Source organism: Asterias amurensis, chromosome 5 (genome assembly GCF_032118995.1).
Source record: "Asterias amurensis chromosome 5, ASM3211899v1".
Lineage (NCBI taxonomy): Eukaryota > Metazoa > Echinodermata > Asteroidea > Forcipulatida > Asteriidae > Asterias > Asterias amurensis.
The window spans coordinates 24,663,648-24,679,869 of record NC_092652.1 but is presented as its reverse complement, the minus strand read 5'-3'; the positions used below and the strand labels follow the sequence as shown (position 1 = coordinate 24,679,869).

General features: G+C 38.1%; 1 protein-coding gene across 1 annotated transcript in view; it reads right to left on the bottom strand.

Annotated features, from left to right (window-relative positions):
- Positions 1-5,065: 5,065 nt before the first annotated feature.
- LOC139937571 (unconventional myosin-Ia-like) overlaps positions 5,066-16,222 on the bottom strand; it is a 36,248-nt gene continuing 25,091 nt past the window's right edge. The window contains 14 exon segments of the mRNA XM_071932777.1: positions 5,066-6,282; positions 6,790-6,917; positions 7,837-7,964; positions 8,655-8,807; positions 9,279-9,414; positions 9,959-10,065; positions 10,651-10,782; positions 10,981-11,055; positions 11,783-11,938; positions 12,720-12,869; positions 13,750-13,972; positions 14,597-14,664; positions 15,416-15,481; positions 16,038-16,208. Of these exon segments, the coding sequence (XP_071788878.1) occupies positions 6,797-6,917; positions 7,837-7,964; positions 8,655-8,807; positions 9,279-9,414; positions 9,959-10,065; positions 10,651-10,782; positions 10,981-11,055; positions 11,783-11,938; positions 12,720-12,869; positions 13,750-13,972; positions 14,597-14,664; positions 15,416-15,481; positions 16,038-16,208 (1,686 nt within the window). The 3' untranslated portion in view covers positions 5,066-6,282; positions 6,790-6,796.

The following is a 16,222-nucleotide window of genomic DNA, read 5'->3' as shown; positions in this document are numbered from 1 at the left end:
ATTGAGGGCAATGTATTGTACAATTCAAGTTTATATAATACAGAAAAAGAAAAAGAAATTATGTTAGGCACACATAATACATTCATGATTTTAATTAGCAGTTAATGAGTGATCAAGCAATAAGAGCCCAGTTTCATGGCTCAGTACAGAAAGCAAAGAATCGGCACTTCCGGGAGCAGGGAAATTTTGCTTGTGCTTGGGCTTTCTTCGATTACAGAGCTAGATCTTGACGGTAAGCAGAGCCATGACATTGGGCCCAGATCGTTTGATAGATACAAACAACAACATGGAGAAACACATCAGCAAAACAATGTGTGTGTAACTTTGTTCCTTGGTGAATTCCCAGCATTAATAATGTGCTGTTAACCCAAGTTTGCCCTGTATGCTACTTGTTTTACCACAGTCCTAAATAATGCCACTCAAAATAAATAGTCAAACCAGAAGAAAATGTAGACTCAAATGAAATCTTACGATTGATACAAGTACATTATAAATAAGTTACACTACACTTGAAGGCCTCGTAACAACAAATGTCTGATTATTTGGATCAAAATTATGAACAAGTAAAACCATTACAATGATCCTTGAATACGGTGTATCGCGCTACTGTTACTTGAATATCATTTTAAAGCTATCCCACAAAACCAACAGTTTCTTTGATAAAACAATACAGCAACGACAAAATATGCATTAGGTAAACCACATAATATATTGTACTGTGGTACAAAAAGGTCAGATTTGGTGTTAAAAGTTGTGCGTTAGTCTGGTTCAATTGTATGGAAACAGTGTGATCATTCATGAACTCTTGTTAAAGTTAAAGCCATTATACACTTTCGGAACAGAAAAAGAAATAAAAGTTCACAAATTTACAAAGCTTACAGGGTTTACAGAAGGAAATGGTGAAAGACTTACTCTTGAAATATTATTCCATGAAATGCTTTACTTTTTGAGAAAACATTAAAACAATTATCAATTCTCGACAATGAGAATTACGGATTATAGTAAACACATGTCATGACACGGCGAAACATGCGGAAACAAGGGTGGGTTTTCCTGTTATTTTCCCCCTCATCCGATGACTGAGCCCAAATTTTCACAGGTTTGTTATTTTATATATCAGTTGTGATACACGAAGTGTGGGCCTTTGGACAATACTGTTTACCGAAAGTGTCCAATGGCTTTAACACACACAGTGTAATCGGTCCAATAACTTTCATAAAAGGTATAATACAGGACTGGTAGAGCGGACTGATGATACCCAAGCCTACATCCGTATGGACTGTAAAAGGGGTAACCCTGTTTCAGCCCTAGGAGTAGGTGGCAATGGCCTCAGGACAAAAATAATTGTAGCCCACACCTTGAAGTGGCCTTCAGGCCTTGTGTGTCTGGTGACTTGCAAAAAAAAAAAAAAAAAAAAATGTAGTCACAGACAGTGTTCATGTTCTGTGTGCTCAACCAATACACATTAAAGAGCTAACTTAACGCAGGCTTAATCTGTTGTATGTGTCTAGAAAAAAAAAGTGACGGTCAATGAACAATTTTCAGCCTGTTGACACATTATCCTAAACTTGGGTTGTGACAACCGAAAATAAGCTTTTGCGTTTTTTTGTGTGTGTTTTTGGTCCATTAGGCTTCAGGTACAGTTTTTTTAACTACGACTTCATTTCACAGGGAAATATTTCACAGAAAAAAAATGGTTCTAGTATGAACTTTGCAATAAGTGCATCAGACTACAACTAGACAATGTCGTTTATCCTTACCGAATCTGTATAATACATTTATACACACAGCAGTGTGTTCAATTCATACAGTATATTTCATACATGCAACTTCCTAATAGCAAAAAAAAAAGAGGAAATGGCCGATCACACTTAAAGGCAGTGGACACTATTGGTAATTGTCAAAGACTAGCCTCCACAGTTGGTGTATCTCAACATATGCATAAAATAACTAACCTGTGAAAATTTGAGCTCAATTGGTCGTCGAAGTTGCGAGATAATAATGAAAGAAGAAAACACCCTTGTCACACGAAGTGTTTTTAAGATTATGACATTTTTAAACGAAAGAGAAAACTTAATGAAATAGTATACTGTCCCTGTTTAGGTAAAAGCTTTGGTTAATATAATTTTTCACATAGCTTGGGGTTATTATTAGTAAAGTACTGAAAGTATTAACTTGCATATTTCTACAAGATTAGTACTTCCGGTTCTCTGAAAGAAAAATTTGGCAAACTTGAGTAAGGCGCTTGGGGAAAGGATATTTATTGGGAATGGTTTGCATGAGAAAACATTATGATGGGAATCAATAAAATCATTTGTATAGTGTAGATGTGTTCTCTACATATCATATTGCTGGCATTTATCTACCAGTTAAAGGCAGTGGACACTATTGGTAATTATTCAAAATAATTATTAGCATAAAATCTTACTTGGTAACGGGTAATGGGGAGAGGTTGATGGTATAAAACATTGTGAGAAACAGCTCCCTCTGAATTAACAGAGTTTTCGAGAAAGAAGTAATTTTCCACGATTTTGATTTTGAGACCTCAGAATTAGATTTGGAGGTCTCGAAATCAAGCATCTGAAAGCACACAACTTCGTGTGACAAGGGTGTTTTTTCTATCATTATTATCTCGCAACTTCTGCGACCAATTTAGCTCAAATTTTCACAGGTTTGTTATTTCATGCATATGTTGAGACACACCAAGTGAGTAGACTGGTCTTTGACAACTACCAATAGTGTCCAGTGTCTTTAAAACACCACATTGGATAATATTGACTGGTCAGGCAGTAGGAGGGTTCTTAAGGAAAAACAAATACATGTAGAAAACCTAAAGTGACTTCTTAATTCTTAAAGACTATGCATATTTGTTTGTTATCTGCAGTTCATTTGTTTGCTCCATATTGGCTAGCATTGTGCATTACTTTGGTCTTTGGTGTTGTACATGTATGTATTAATAATCACCCTGCAGCCGATTTCACGAAACACTAAGATTAATCAGAGTAGGGACGAGTAACTCGTCCTAACTTAGGATTAAATCCTAGGATCGAGTTCACCAAACTTAGGATGGGTTTAATGCATCCTATCCTGTGATTAAGTTCGGAAGAGTTTGGTGAAATCGGCGGCTGTATACACACACAGTGAGACATCGTTGCCAATGCTGTGAGTTTCAAATTGGCAGTAGAAGACTGATTGATCCACTAAACTAACTAATTAACTAATCAATTAGTAAAAAGGTCATCAGAATAGGAGAAAAATGAAGAAAGGAAAAAGGGTTGAATCAGAAAAGAACAGAAATAGTTTTCACCTAAACATTAGTTAGCAATTAATTTTGTGAATATAAAACATAATTATACTATAGAAAATATGATTAATTTTTTTTATATCTCAGTACATTTTGGTTGAACCAGATTTCAAGTACTTGTCCAAACAAATCACTCATAAATTACAAAGAAAGAAACAAATTTATTTATGTACTATTATTTTGTTTTTCATGATAGGTATATATATTAACATAAAATTCACCCAGTTATATAAATCACACTTTACAATCAGCGAAAAAACTTACAATTTGCAATAATTTACAGACTTAAATAACTTCACTCTAAAGGCCCGGTCCCAAAGCAGCGATAACGAGAACGATACTGAGAACGACGCTAAGAGAACGCATTCTATTGGTTGAATTGCTACACGCAGAATACACACACGCTCATTCAACCAATAGAATGCATTCTCTTGGCGTCGTTATCGCTGCAGTGGGACCGGGCCTTAAGACCCTAAATAATATTAATAACCATAGTTCTAGTATACTGTACTGAGAGTTAAGCCGAGTGCGAATTTGAGAGAAAAATCCACAAGATCGCAGAGCAAGTTCCTCAAAACGTTTACTGGACCAGACATTTATGTACAAGACCAGAGTGAGAAAAAAAACCCACAAAAAACAAGCAGGCCTTGGAGCTCAAAAAAAAACATGCATTCTCCATCGCTGGTCCCCGCAACTGGAACTCACTCCCAACAAATATCTGGAACGCTTGTTCTGTAGAACAGTTTAAAGGACTTTTAAAAACACATTTGTTTAAACATTCCATCTAAAGTGTTTTTGAATCTGTCACTTTTTGTATTTTTGCTTACTATTCTTTGTTCTCTTTTGGGTTATTCTTTATTCTCTTTTGGGTTATTCTTTATTCTCTTTTGGGTTATTCTTCATTCTCTTTTGGGTTATTCTTTATTCTCTTTTGGGTTATTCTTTATTCTCTTTTGGGTTATTCTTTATTCTCTTTTGGGTTATTCTTTATTCTCTTTTGGGTTATTCTTTATTCTCTTTTGGGTTTTTGGTTGCATTATCCCTTTGGAAAAGGCGCTCTATAAATTTGGTTATTATTATTTATTATTATATGAAAGAGAATTTGTTTGATATTTACAGTATGCCATGGGAAGTTTTCAATTTAGAAGATGACCTTAAGAATGACCTTTAGCGAACGTCCTTCTGGGATGATTGGAAATGGGTCCAAACTTAAGCCTTTTTGGAGCTACATGTATAAGAAGAAACTATAAATAAATAGTAAACTTGCGGGTACAACCATGTGTAAATCTCTTAGGGTGTGTGTTGGCTCTGAAAAGAGCCGGTTGGGTCTTGATGTTTCGAACAGTATACTCTGCTCGTCTTCAGGAGAAACTTTGTGGAGCTTTTTGGAGCTGTTGTTTGTGGTTAGGTACAGGCTGTTTATGGCTTCTCTAAATGGTTTATGTTCCCCCACTCTGAATGAGAAAAAGTTGAGTCCATTCTGGAATGTCATACTGTAATGTAATTTACATCTAAAGAAAACAAATCCTCTAAAGAGTGAATAAACAATCTCTCCTTTAACAACACAATGGAAGACACAGATATATAGTTGTATAAATTAAGATATCACATTTACTACATAAACCTACATTTATGTATAAATATATACACAAGTACTGAATGCTAGCACATAATTGATCATTGTTTAATAGGGGAATTAAATCATTGCTATAATCCAGGTCAAAATGCATGGGCCAAAAATGCCCCCCCCCCCCCCCCGCTCATTGCTCAATATTATTCAACCCAGCTGAGTGCAGAACGTGCAGTGACAACCAATATTGACCAGGGGCTGGGTGGCTTTTCCATGACAAAAAGGCCTAATTCCCAAAATTATATTTTGAGAAAGGCAAGTGGAGCAGTAGTACTTTGACAGAGTAACAATTTTCTGAGACCGCCAGCTGGAGCCATGAAAACACATCTCTGAAACACACCAATGGTATTCATTCAGAGCTGGGCCCAATTTCATAAAGCTGTTTAGCAGAAAATACTGCTTAACCAATTTCTTTGCTAAGCAAACAACTAGTTGGGCACCAGTCGCAACAATGTGAACTTCATGGAATGTTGGCTGGTAACCTGTTTTTAGATTTTCCTCTACTTAGCGATTTTTTTTTGCTTACAGGCTTTATGAAAGTGGGCCCTGATAGTAGCAACCTTGCTACACCATCTCATAAAAGTCTTGGCTATTGGAAATCTTAAATAATTTTGGGCAGCTTTTGCATGATTCAATCATAAACATTAAGACAGACATATTCCTTAAGTAGTACCTTTAAATGATAGTTAGTGAAAACATACGAAGCAGTCCCAGTGAAGAATGGAATGTTTTAGTAGCTTTCATAACATGATTACACATACATTGATCTCTGCATTGGTTGATCGCATATAAATAACATCCCCTCAAAAAATAGGCACAAAATCGGCGACTTCAAAAATCAATATCTGTTTTTAGTGGACTATACCACTTCTGTGATTGATATTAAAGTAAACTCCATTACAACGGGTACAGGCAATTTTGTCATTTCATTTGTTAAGTAGGAGTTAAATTTCTGTTAGTTTACAATTACAAATTCCTCATCACACTTATAACCAATTCGCCATCTTTTCTCCGTTTCGGAACTTTGGCAGTTTGATCAATTTGATTCAACATACTGATGAAATGTCGAAAAATTTCTAGGCACATGGTTTGAAATTATCCGGCAACAAAAAACGCCTGAAAAACTTTGGCCATTGAAGGAAATAATTGAGGGATCACTTGTTAATCTCACACTGAGGTGGTACTCATTATGTACTGTACACCACACACACACACATACACGCTGTAACCGGAGTTGCATTAGTAGTACTTATCTTGTTCTCTTCAATCCGTTCTGTCAACTTCTTGTGAAACTTCATCTATCACACTTCTCTTGGGCCATTAAACTAACTCCATATTGAAGACAACCCTGTAACCGAGATTTTTAAAAAATAGCTTAAAAACATTGGTATACATGTAACAGGAAGGCAACGCAAATCATTTCTGAAACATGTTCAACACATGATGTGGCCGAGTGGTTAAGAGCTCAGAGGTCGATTTCACAGAGAGTTAGTTAGGACTAGTCCTAGGAGATATTAAAAACATACGGCTGGTCTTAAGTAACTCATCCTTACTAGAGATAAGACTAGTCTTAACTCTTTGTGAAATCCCCCCCCCCCCCCCCCCCGGTAGTTTTTTATCTTCCGAGTGAGGGTTAGAGTTCTGGTCTTGCCACGGAGGTAATTGGCAGTGGCTGTGAAATGCACTATATATATTGGTTTTAAAAGAATTTAAAAACTTGTATTGTAATGTTTCTGTTTGTTTAATCCTCTTGAATACCTTGTTGCTAATAAGTGGGCCATGTAAGACGGTAATTTTCATCCAAAAGTCTACTTGTATAAAGATGATAATGGTAGCAAGCATCCTGCAAAATTACCTTATTGTTAAGCCATAATATCCAGCTTAGCGCCTTTCCGTTTGACAGACGGTGTTGGGTTGGAAACGTTGGCATCCAGTGTGCATACAGTGGCTTGAATACGGGTACCATTGAAGTCAACTGGGAACCTGTGAAAATGATTAGAAAATGTTACAAAATAAACAAACAATAAGGCCACATGAAAAAAAAATTTTTTGATCGCCCCCGCCCGACCGTTTAGAACCCCCCCCCCCCCCCCCGACTCCATTTATTTTTTTTTTTTTTTTTTTTTTTATCATAAAAAACCTTTTCAGCTGATGTTTTTTGCAAAATGTACAGGTTTGAAAAGATGTTTAAAGAAGGTTTTTATTAATGTTGGCAAAGCAAGAACAATTCTTCAAATATTTACTTGGGCTACACTGTGCCTAGTTGTTTGAAAAAAAATACAGAAAATGTCATCTAGGAGTTAAATTTTTACTATTTATTTTTAAACTATTGAAAACATCAAAAACACACAAACCCTCTGTTTTATAGTGATTGTGATGATTTCTTTATTCTTGATTTCATATTTGGCATGCCAATAAAAAAAAAACTCCCTCCCTCCCCCATCCGCAAAAAAAAAAGGACGATCAACACTTTTTTTTAATGTGGCCTAATTGATTTATATCAGGGATAAGGAATAGGATTTGGCTTTTACCCATACACCGATATGTATAAAGCACTGTAAACTTAGTACTTTCCCAAGTCCCGTGAAGAAAATACAGGCATATCACTCGGGTGGGGATTTGAACCCACAACATTTAAAATACGACAGCTGCTAAACCATAGGATTTGAACTGCCTCTAACCAAAGGCTAGCTCAGTGGTCTAGTGGTAAGACATCTGCTCTAGCATGGCAGAGATTGTGGGTTCAAATCACACCCGAGTAATATGCCTGTAGACTTGTTTACAGGACTCCGGAAAGTACCGAGTATACAGTGCGTAATACACATCAGTGTAAGGGCTAAAACCAAATAATAACATACAATACAAACAAAGCATTTGTACTAAAATCCTGGAATCGACTTACCTGTCAGCCACTTTGACTGGGGCGTCCTGATTCGTTGCCGTTCTACAGGTCCGCTGGAACTTTGTCACCAACTCAATGGCCTTGTCAGTCACAATGACAAGGTCACCTTTCTTTGTTGTCTCACTTCCCTGCACAACAAAATTATGTTCGAAATTTTTCTTTGGTGTGAAAGCATTCATAAAATCAAAAAATCAAAATTAGAAAGAGTAATCCATTCCAAATATCTACGCCTGATACTTCACAGAGGCAACAGAGGCGCCCCTGGACATTGCCTTGGTGCCTCTCAAAATGTTCCAATAGAAATTGTCTCATGGAGGTGCCCTTTACCAAGGAGAATACATTTTTAAAATGTCAGCAATGTCTGGACCTATTAGTGCTGTAAAGCAATCTTTCACCAATCTTGAACTCTTGGTGGCAGCACACACCTAGTGATGGGTTTAAGGGTTTGACTACACGGTGCTCATCTGGGCCCAATTTCATGGCTCTGCTTACCGTAAGCACAGAATCGGCACTTACGGAAGCAGAGAATTCTGTGCTTACGGCAAGCGTGTTTCACGGGCTAGCGGCTAATTTTGGCTTCTGCGCGTGCAGACTCCACTTTACTAGGCATTCTATGCTTACAAGGCTAGCGCAGAAATTCGGCGCTTGCGCGTAAGCGGGGAATCGTTATTGTAAGCGCAGAATTCGGCGGTAAGCAGAGCCATGAAATTGGGCCCTGATCAGTCACGGGTTATTGGATTTTTACTTTGCAAATCGCATGCTGGAAGGATTGCTGTAAAGAGAAATGCATGGTCCCCGCTTCTAGTTTTGTATTGTACCTTCTTTAGAAGAATGACTACAATGCCATCACTGTAGGGACTGACAGTGAATCCAGCTACGTCAGCTAGGGGAATACGACTCTTCAGAAGCAATGTCTTTTGATCCATCATCATGAAGGAAGAAGTGGTCAACACAAACAGTTGGGAATGCAACTAAACACAGAAAGGAAAAACAATCTTTCAGAAACCTTCTTTTGTACCAAGTTTCTACTTAGAAGTCACTAAAACATTACCTAACTCTTGGTATTATTGAAAATGTATGAGAATATCTATTGGTAGATGCTTTCAACCTGTAATAAACGGAGCTGTGATTAATAAAAAGGAAAAGGCGGACAAAACAAATCCTAGTTCTCCCCTTGATCTACAGCATGTCATTTTCTGCCTTTTTTACAGGGAGCTGTGTTCGAAATATAAGACTCATTAGTTTACAAAGCCCCATAGATGGTTTACAAGGTGCTGTGGTGCAATCTGCAGGCAAACTATACCAGAAAACACTGTGGCAAACCCCTTCTTGTAACAGGATTTAAACCCAAACTCTGCTAATCAGAGACACCGGATTTTGAGTCCAGTGTACTTGACCGCTCAGCCACAACATACCACATAACAAATCATTTGGGGACATACCTTGCCATTGCCTCTGTTGATCTTACTGATGACATCAGCAAATACCACATGCTGGTCGTTTGTTGTTGAGTACGTCTTGCTGTATTTGGCATTGCTGCGTAGTCTTACATAATCCCCTTGGAAGGCCTTGGAGACACTAGACATAAGAAGGGAAAAACACATAAGGAAATGTGCGTGGTAAAATTGAGTAGATACACAGTGAAATAAAACAATCAGTTTATAGAAATTGCACCATGACAGGAAGAAAAGATGCACAAAAATTGGAAGAGGTGAGTTTTCATTGGTTGAAACTTACTTTCAAGCTGCCTTTACAAATTTGTTTGTTGGGGTGTTTTTGAAAAACTTTCATCATCACCAAAAGTAAATATCTTGGGTTTTGATAAAATATGCACTTTTTGTTTCCTTAACTCAGTATCTTTCCTCCCGTTCCACCTTTGGGACACTGTTCGAATCCCACTGGGAGCAAATGTGAATTGGGTTTTTCCCGGGAACAATTCTTTTCAGTTTCCCTGGATTTCTCTTGGGTTTTCCCTCCTACATCTAAACCTGAAACTTCCTTCCTTGTCTTCTCTCCATTGGGTTCTTGGCTAGTACAGTGATCAAGTTCAATACGCCAAGAATCTGGCTTCACAACCAGAATTTACAAATACAAATGAATAAAAAATAACACCGCCTCCTACCTCTTAGGATACAGAGTCTTCTTGTCCTTGAAAAGGATGCTTGCCGTAACCTTCTCACCTAGTCTCATCCGGGTAGCTTCGTCAAACTTCTTGCGGTATTGGTTGGCCTAATCAAAACCGAGAAAACAAATTAACCTTTGTTAAAAGAATAATATCCTCCACATCACTGATTGCTGAAGGGCAGGCCTTGAATTTTGTTCTAGAAGGGCCACAGCAATTTTCCTCTGCACATCTGTGAGGACAGTTAAAACTTGTATTGGAACCTTGCAAAGGGCACCACAGCAAAAGCACAGGGCACCCAGGGCAATTGCCCTGGGGTGCTGTGAGTTAACTAGGCCTGGATGGGTCATGTAACTAGACTTTGCTACTGTCTGCCCATTGTCTGCAATTGACTGCTGAATTGTACTGAAGTCACACCTGTCCAGAGCTGTGAATAAAGAGCTGTAACATGGACAAACCAGTTGTTTTTTAGTCATGTAGTTTGTGGACACCATTTTCGGTCCAAATGCCGTTCACACAGAGATACCAATGTTTCTTAGTATAGAATGAATCTCTGAGCATCTTATGGAGTTTGAAAAAATGTTGTCTCCCTCAGAATGCTCGGAGATTAATTCTGTTTAAGAAACACGGGTACTGGTCTATTATTTTTGGGGGTCAAATTGGCCTTTAACCGTGCACACTGCTTAACTTACCCTCCATCTAATGAAGATATTCTTGAGTTGCTTGTGTGTTGTTGTGTGTAGGATTGAACACGGTGGCCAGGTGTAATCCAGAGGTGACATGGTTGGTAGATGCTGCTGCAGTCGCCGTAAGTAGGTCGTGTGCTGAAATGTCAACAAATGAAACAGAATTGCTCACTTCTCTTGCTAACTTCTATTCAACTACATCATGTACATGTATCAAGTAGTAAACCACAAGGGAAACTGGTTGAGTTAATTTAAACTAATCTTTTGTTTCAGAATTTTATTTTTAAAAGAGCGGGATTGAGCCCAAGACCAAATGAGTGAAAAGAAACAACTTACAATGTATCTGAGCAGGAATTCCATCACCATAGGAGCAGCATGGGCCTTGAAGTGTTTCCGATGCTCCTTCCTCACCTGTGAAGAAATTTAATCAAAATCAATCAAGACTTGTATCAGACCAAAAGCATTCAGTTTGTATGATTATTATTATATGTGTATTTCTGGTACTGAAACCAAGGATCCCTCATAAGACAACTTAATCACTGTGGCTGGTAAGCCTGAGGGAAACCTAGGCCCAATTTCATAAAGCCTGTAAACACATAAATTTGCTTAGCGTGAAATTTCTTCCATGATAAAAACAGGATTACCAACCAAATTGCCACGTGATTTTCAGGATAAGCAAACAACAGATGAATACCAGTATCAAGCAATATGCAACAAATGGAAATTTGGTTGGTAATCCTGTTTTTATCAAGGAAGAAATTTCATGCTAAGCAAATTTTTGTGCTAACAGGCTTTGTGAAATTGGACCCTGTAAATAAGGGTGCTTGCTATATGTCAAACTGAAACACTGCCGCACCTTCCAGAGAAAAATGCCCAACTCAAAGATTCGTGTGGTTTTTATATAAGATCAATTATTGGTAAGTTGAGGGCGCTTTTCTTGTATCAAAGTTTCAAGGACATATTATGTACAAATGTGAATAATACACTCCTCCCCCCTCCCCAAAAGTCTCCCATTGGAGAAACACCAATCCAGAAGCATGTCTTGAATCCCCTTTAACACCAGAATAATACTGAGATTTCTTCAACATCTATTCACACTTATCTTAAGTTGTTACACCAAAATTAGTCTTAAACATACCTTCCATCCGATGTAGAACTTGTGTATAATACCAGCAGCCCACATGCACTTGGCTTGATACCGTCTGCGTCTGTATTCTTTCCTTGCTTGATGGCCCCGGTAGTATGACTCGATGGTGATAGTGGCGTTACGTACTGTCTGGTAATTTTTCCTCTCCTGAAAACCACAAAGAAATTACGTTAAGGATTTAGGTTTACTCATTTTAAAGTGTCGCAAATCGGGGCTTGAAGAAATCTCTAAATCTCTCCATCTTGTTCGTCCTTTGGATGGGACGTAAAGCCGTTGGTCCCGTAAAATAACCCAGTGCAGTTTTCGCCAAGAGAAGGGGCCCCAGTGTTCCTTGCTGTGGCTGCTGAATGCGCTGTAGCCTTGTAAACCTTTATAGGGTGCTACATAATTGGGTTTCAGAATTCATAACTTCACAAACCTAACCTGTAAAAATGAGTACCTTGTTGGTAGATACATTCAATTCAATTCAATTCAAAAATGGTTTATTAAAACATTACTCGCAGTTAAAAAAAACTGAATTGCACATGTCAACAGAGTAGGGGTTCGCCCCGGTGTTCCTACGTAAATCCTACATGCGCTAAATAAGACTTTGATATTATACTATTATATACCAATGACTAATGAGACAGGCAATTTTAGCTGCTTGGAAGGGCTTGATGTCACAAAGAGCTAAGACTATTCTTAAAATAATAATAATATCAAACGAAAGGTCTCAATGCGCCATTGCGCTGTATATAACGATTAGGAAAACCAGAAACAAAACAAATGGAAAGCTAAGCTAAGGATTCAAACTGTCTCTAGCCACCTGGCTAGCTTGGTGGTCTAGTTGTAAGCGCCTGCTCTAGAAATGCAAAGGTTGCGGGTTCGAATCCCACCCGAGAGAGTTGCGTGTGTTTGTTTTTTTCTTGATTGGTCTATTCTTCTTTACCTTGTACCCTCTGAACTGTGTCTCGATGAGGATAGCACTGTCTCTCATCTGCTGGAATCTTGAGTAGGCTTTCCATCCTTTGTAGATCTTCTGTAGTAAGGTAGCCAGGCCTTCCATCCTTCTGTGTCTGCGCTGCTCTAGTTCAAACAGCTGAGGAACACAAAATCAGAAAGGGTTTATTGCAATACATTTTGGGGACTTATGATATTAAATAATAACAATTTTTCTTTGTATGAGTCATTACATTTTAATTTCTCACCTAAATATGTGATGTGATCAAGCAAAATTAGTGGTTTGTTGAAAGAATTAAACTGAGAAAAATGGGTTTAAAATCAGGTTGTGTTATTGAACAGACATCTTCTTCAATGCTAATTTGAACCCCTTTTCGATGTTACTTACCAGGAAGGAAGTTGTCAATATAAACTAAGACATATTTTGGCATTTAAATTGACCCAAACAAATAATTGTTCAAATTTTACATCCAGATGCCTGTTTTGGTCTGTTTATGCATAATTTATTTCTGACAGACATTTTATTTAGCTTGATCACATCACATATAAATTTGAAAGCTCGCCAACATGCAATATGGAAATGAATACTACATATATGTAGTATTAATTTCCATACATTTATGTAGTATTCATTTTCCATATTGCATGTTGGCGAGCTTTCAAATTTGCTCATCAAAACACAAATTGGTTTATTTTCAGGTAATTTTCTGCAGAATCAGTTACAGTTGGCAGCTCTGACATACGTAGACTTTTTAATCAACTCAGCATGATCAGTGAGGTATGGCTCAGGGCAACTAGACCATATATCTTTCTTCATGAAGACTTAAGCCCGGTTCATACTTCATGCGAATGCGAAGCGAATTTGACGCCACAACCCTCCTTTCGCAACGCTATTCGCAAGTGAGTTGAGCAAAGTTGAACTGCTGCGAACTGTTCGTTGCGAATTTGTGACGTCAACATTCGTATCGCATTCGCATTCACAGGAAGTATGAACCGGGCTATAATCAACGAGTACATACCGTGCGTGGATTACGGATGAATATCTTAGTCCGCCCATAGGCAAACTCTTCCTTATCCTTGGTGAGCTTGAGATGGTTCAAGATCTCTCTCACTCCATCCTTGGGTTGTCCACGCCAGTTGGGCCACGTTGCAGGGCACAGCATCTTGTAACGTTTCAGGAAGATCTCGTACAACTGCCTGAAAGCGTAGCCTGCTCGCCGGACCCTGACATTCTCCATCAATCTGAGAAAATAAAAAGTTGTCAAAGTGAGTAACTGAGGAAGTTTTCCATTTTGGTTTTTCGATTCAAACATTTCACCAAAATGTTTAGAAATGTACAAGACTCACACTGTCTTTACTGAACACTTCTTCTATAATGGAAGTAGTTTACAGTTGTTTGGCTGCATAGAAGTTCGAGTGTTCCTCTGGCCAAAATGCCAGTTCAAGCACAGAAGGACCAGTCAAAGTTCTCCCCAAGTGGTCTGGCTGGTTAGTCCGGTATTAAAAACAGTGTTTCACTGAAAGTGTTATAGTCTCTAAAACACTTACAAAGTTAAGAGCAAACCCTGTATGAAAACAGTCTTCTATACAAGAGGTTTATGACTGTGTTCATTAGCAGGAATTCTCACTGTTAAGGCCTGGTCACACAGGCCCTGATAACAAGGACGAAAACGAGAACGATAAAAATGCACGCCCTTGATTGGATGAATGAGCGTGGGCGTATTCTGCGTGGAGCATTTCAACCAATCGAGGGCGTGCATTTTTATCGTTCTCGTTATCGTTCTCGTTATCGGGGCCTGTGTGACCAGGCCTTATAACAACTCCGTTTGGCATACAGGTTAAGGGTTGTTTTGTTTCATTACTCACCCCAGATATCTGACTTGATGCCGGACGAGTGCTCGGTCAAACGTCATACTCTCCTTGTAATCATTCGGCTGAAATGAAATATGAAATAAGATCTTAATTTTCTAAGACTATCTTGGTTTTTGAGTCTTTGAGAAACATTCCACTAGGGTCAAAGGGTCAGGCCATTGAATATTTTTTTGCAAAATCTTGATTTTTAAGATTATCTCTTCTTTTTATCAAAATTAATTCAAATTTCTTATAGAAATAGAGCATTGTATATTTGGTTTGCGGTAACACCATGTGTGTATCTACTTGCCAGGTAGAGTTTGTTCTTAGAGAACTGTGTTGCTTTATTCTACTGCCGTGGAGTAGATAATCGGAGGTTCGGGACACTTCTCAGTTCTGAAAAAAACTGTCCTGCTTTTTAACTATTACTAGGGCGGATGGTATAGAAAATAGACTGGACTACTTCTTTAGCTTATAGGATCGTAATTAACTGTACTGCCGCGGAGTCAGTTCTGAATTGGTCTCAACGTTTTGACTAGCTTGCTCTAGTCATCATCTGGAGACTTGTTCTCTATGAACAAACTCTACCTGGCAAGTAGATACACACACGGTGTTACCGCAAACCAAATATACAATGATACCTCACCATGCAATGCCTCAAATTCTATATAGAAATAGAGCATATCTGACGCCTTAGTGTTTCTGGCATGGTTTGCTGCAGATTGCGCCACGCCACCTTGTAAACACTTACAAGGTGCTATTTAATGGGGCTCATAGTTCAAAAACTTAGTCTAACTGTCTTTAAAAATTAATAAGCACTTTAATAGTGTTTACCTTGATACATCTGATGTAGTTTGGTTCTTTGGCAAGGAGGTTCTTCATCAGCTGTGATACGGAAACCTGAATCAAACAAACAAAATCAATCAATTTACAGGGTTATGTTTATTCAAAAAAGAAAAGTGTTTGTTGCCATAGAGGGTCCTTAAAAGGTATGTTTTTTATTTTGTACATTTTGGGGGGAATATGGATATTGTATTTGGGAAAATAAACTCTTTGGTGTTACACAACACAAACCTTTTACTGTATTGGACTCTTTTTAATGTCCTTGAATAGTATTTTCACACTGAAAACTATTAATTTTGGTTTTTACCCATACACGAATGTGTGTTAGCACTGTATACTCAGTACTTTCCTGAGTCCTGTGAAAAAATATCACAGGCATGTTACTCGGGTGGGATTCGAACCCTGAAAACTGTTCAACTAACAACATTTGATAGTCTCATACTGTAACTTTTGGGGGAAAAAAAACCAAAACTATAAAATAATATTAAAAAAAGGGGGGAGGAAGAAAAAAAAATAACAAAAATGTTTTTTCTTTCAGATCCTCTTTATTGAGTGGCCACTTATTATCATGCAAATGGGTTAGCAGACTAGGGGAAGGAGAGGCAATACCAACCTTGAACTGTGAGCCTGTAGTGATTGGTCGTCTATTAGAAGCATACTTGGGGCTACCCTCAGGGAACATCTCTTGTAGTAGTATATGCTCACATTTGAACATCAACTCTGATAGATCTCGGAACAGCAGGTCGTTATTCTTGTCGATGAAACCACTCACTTCATACGTTACCTTGGCAATAACAA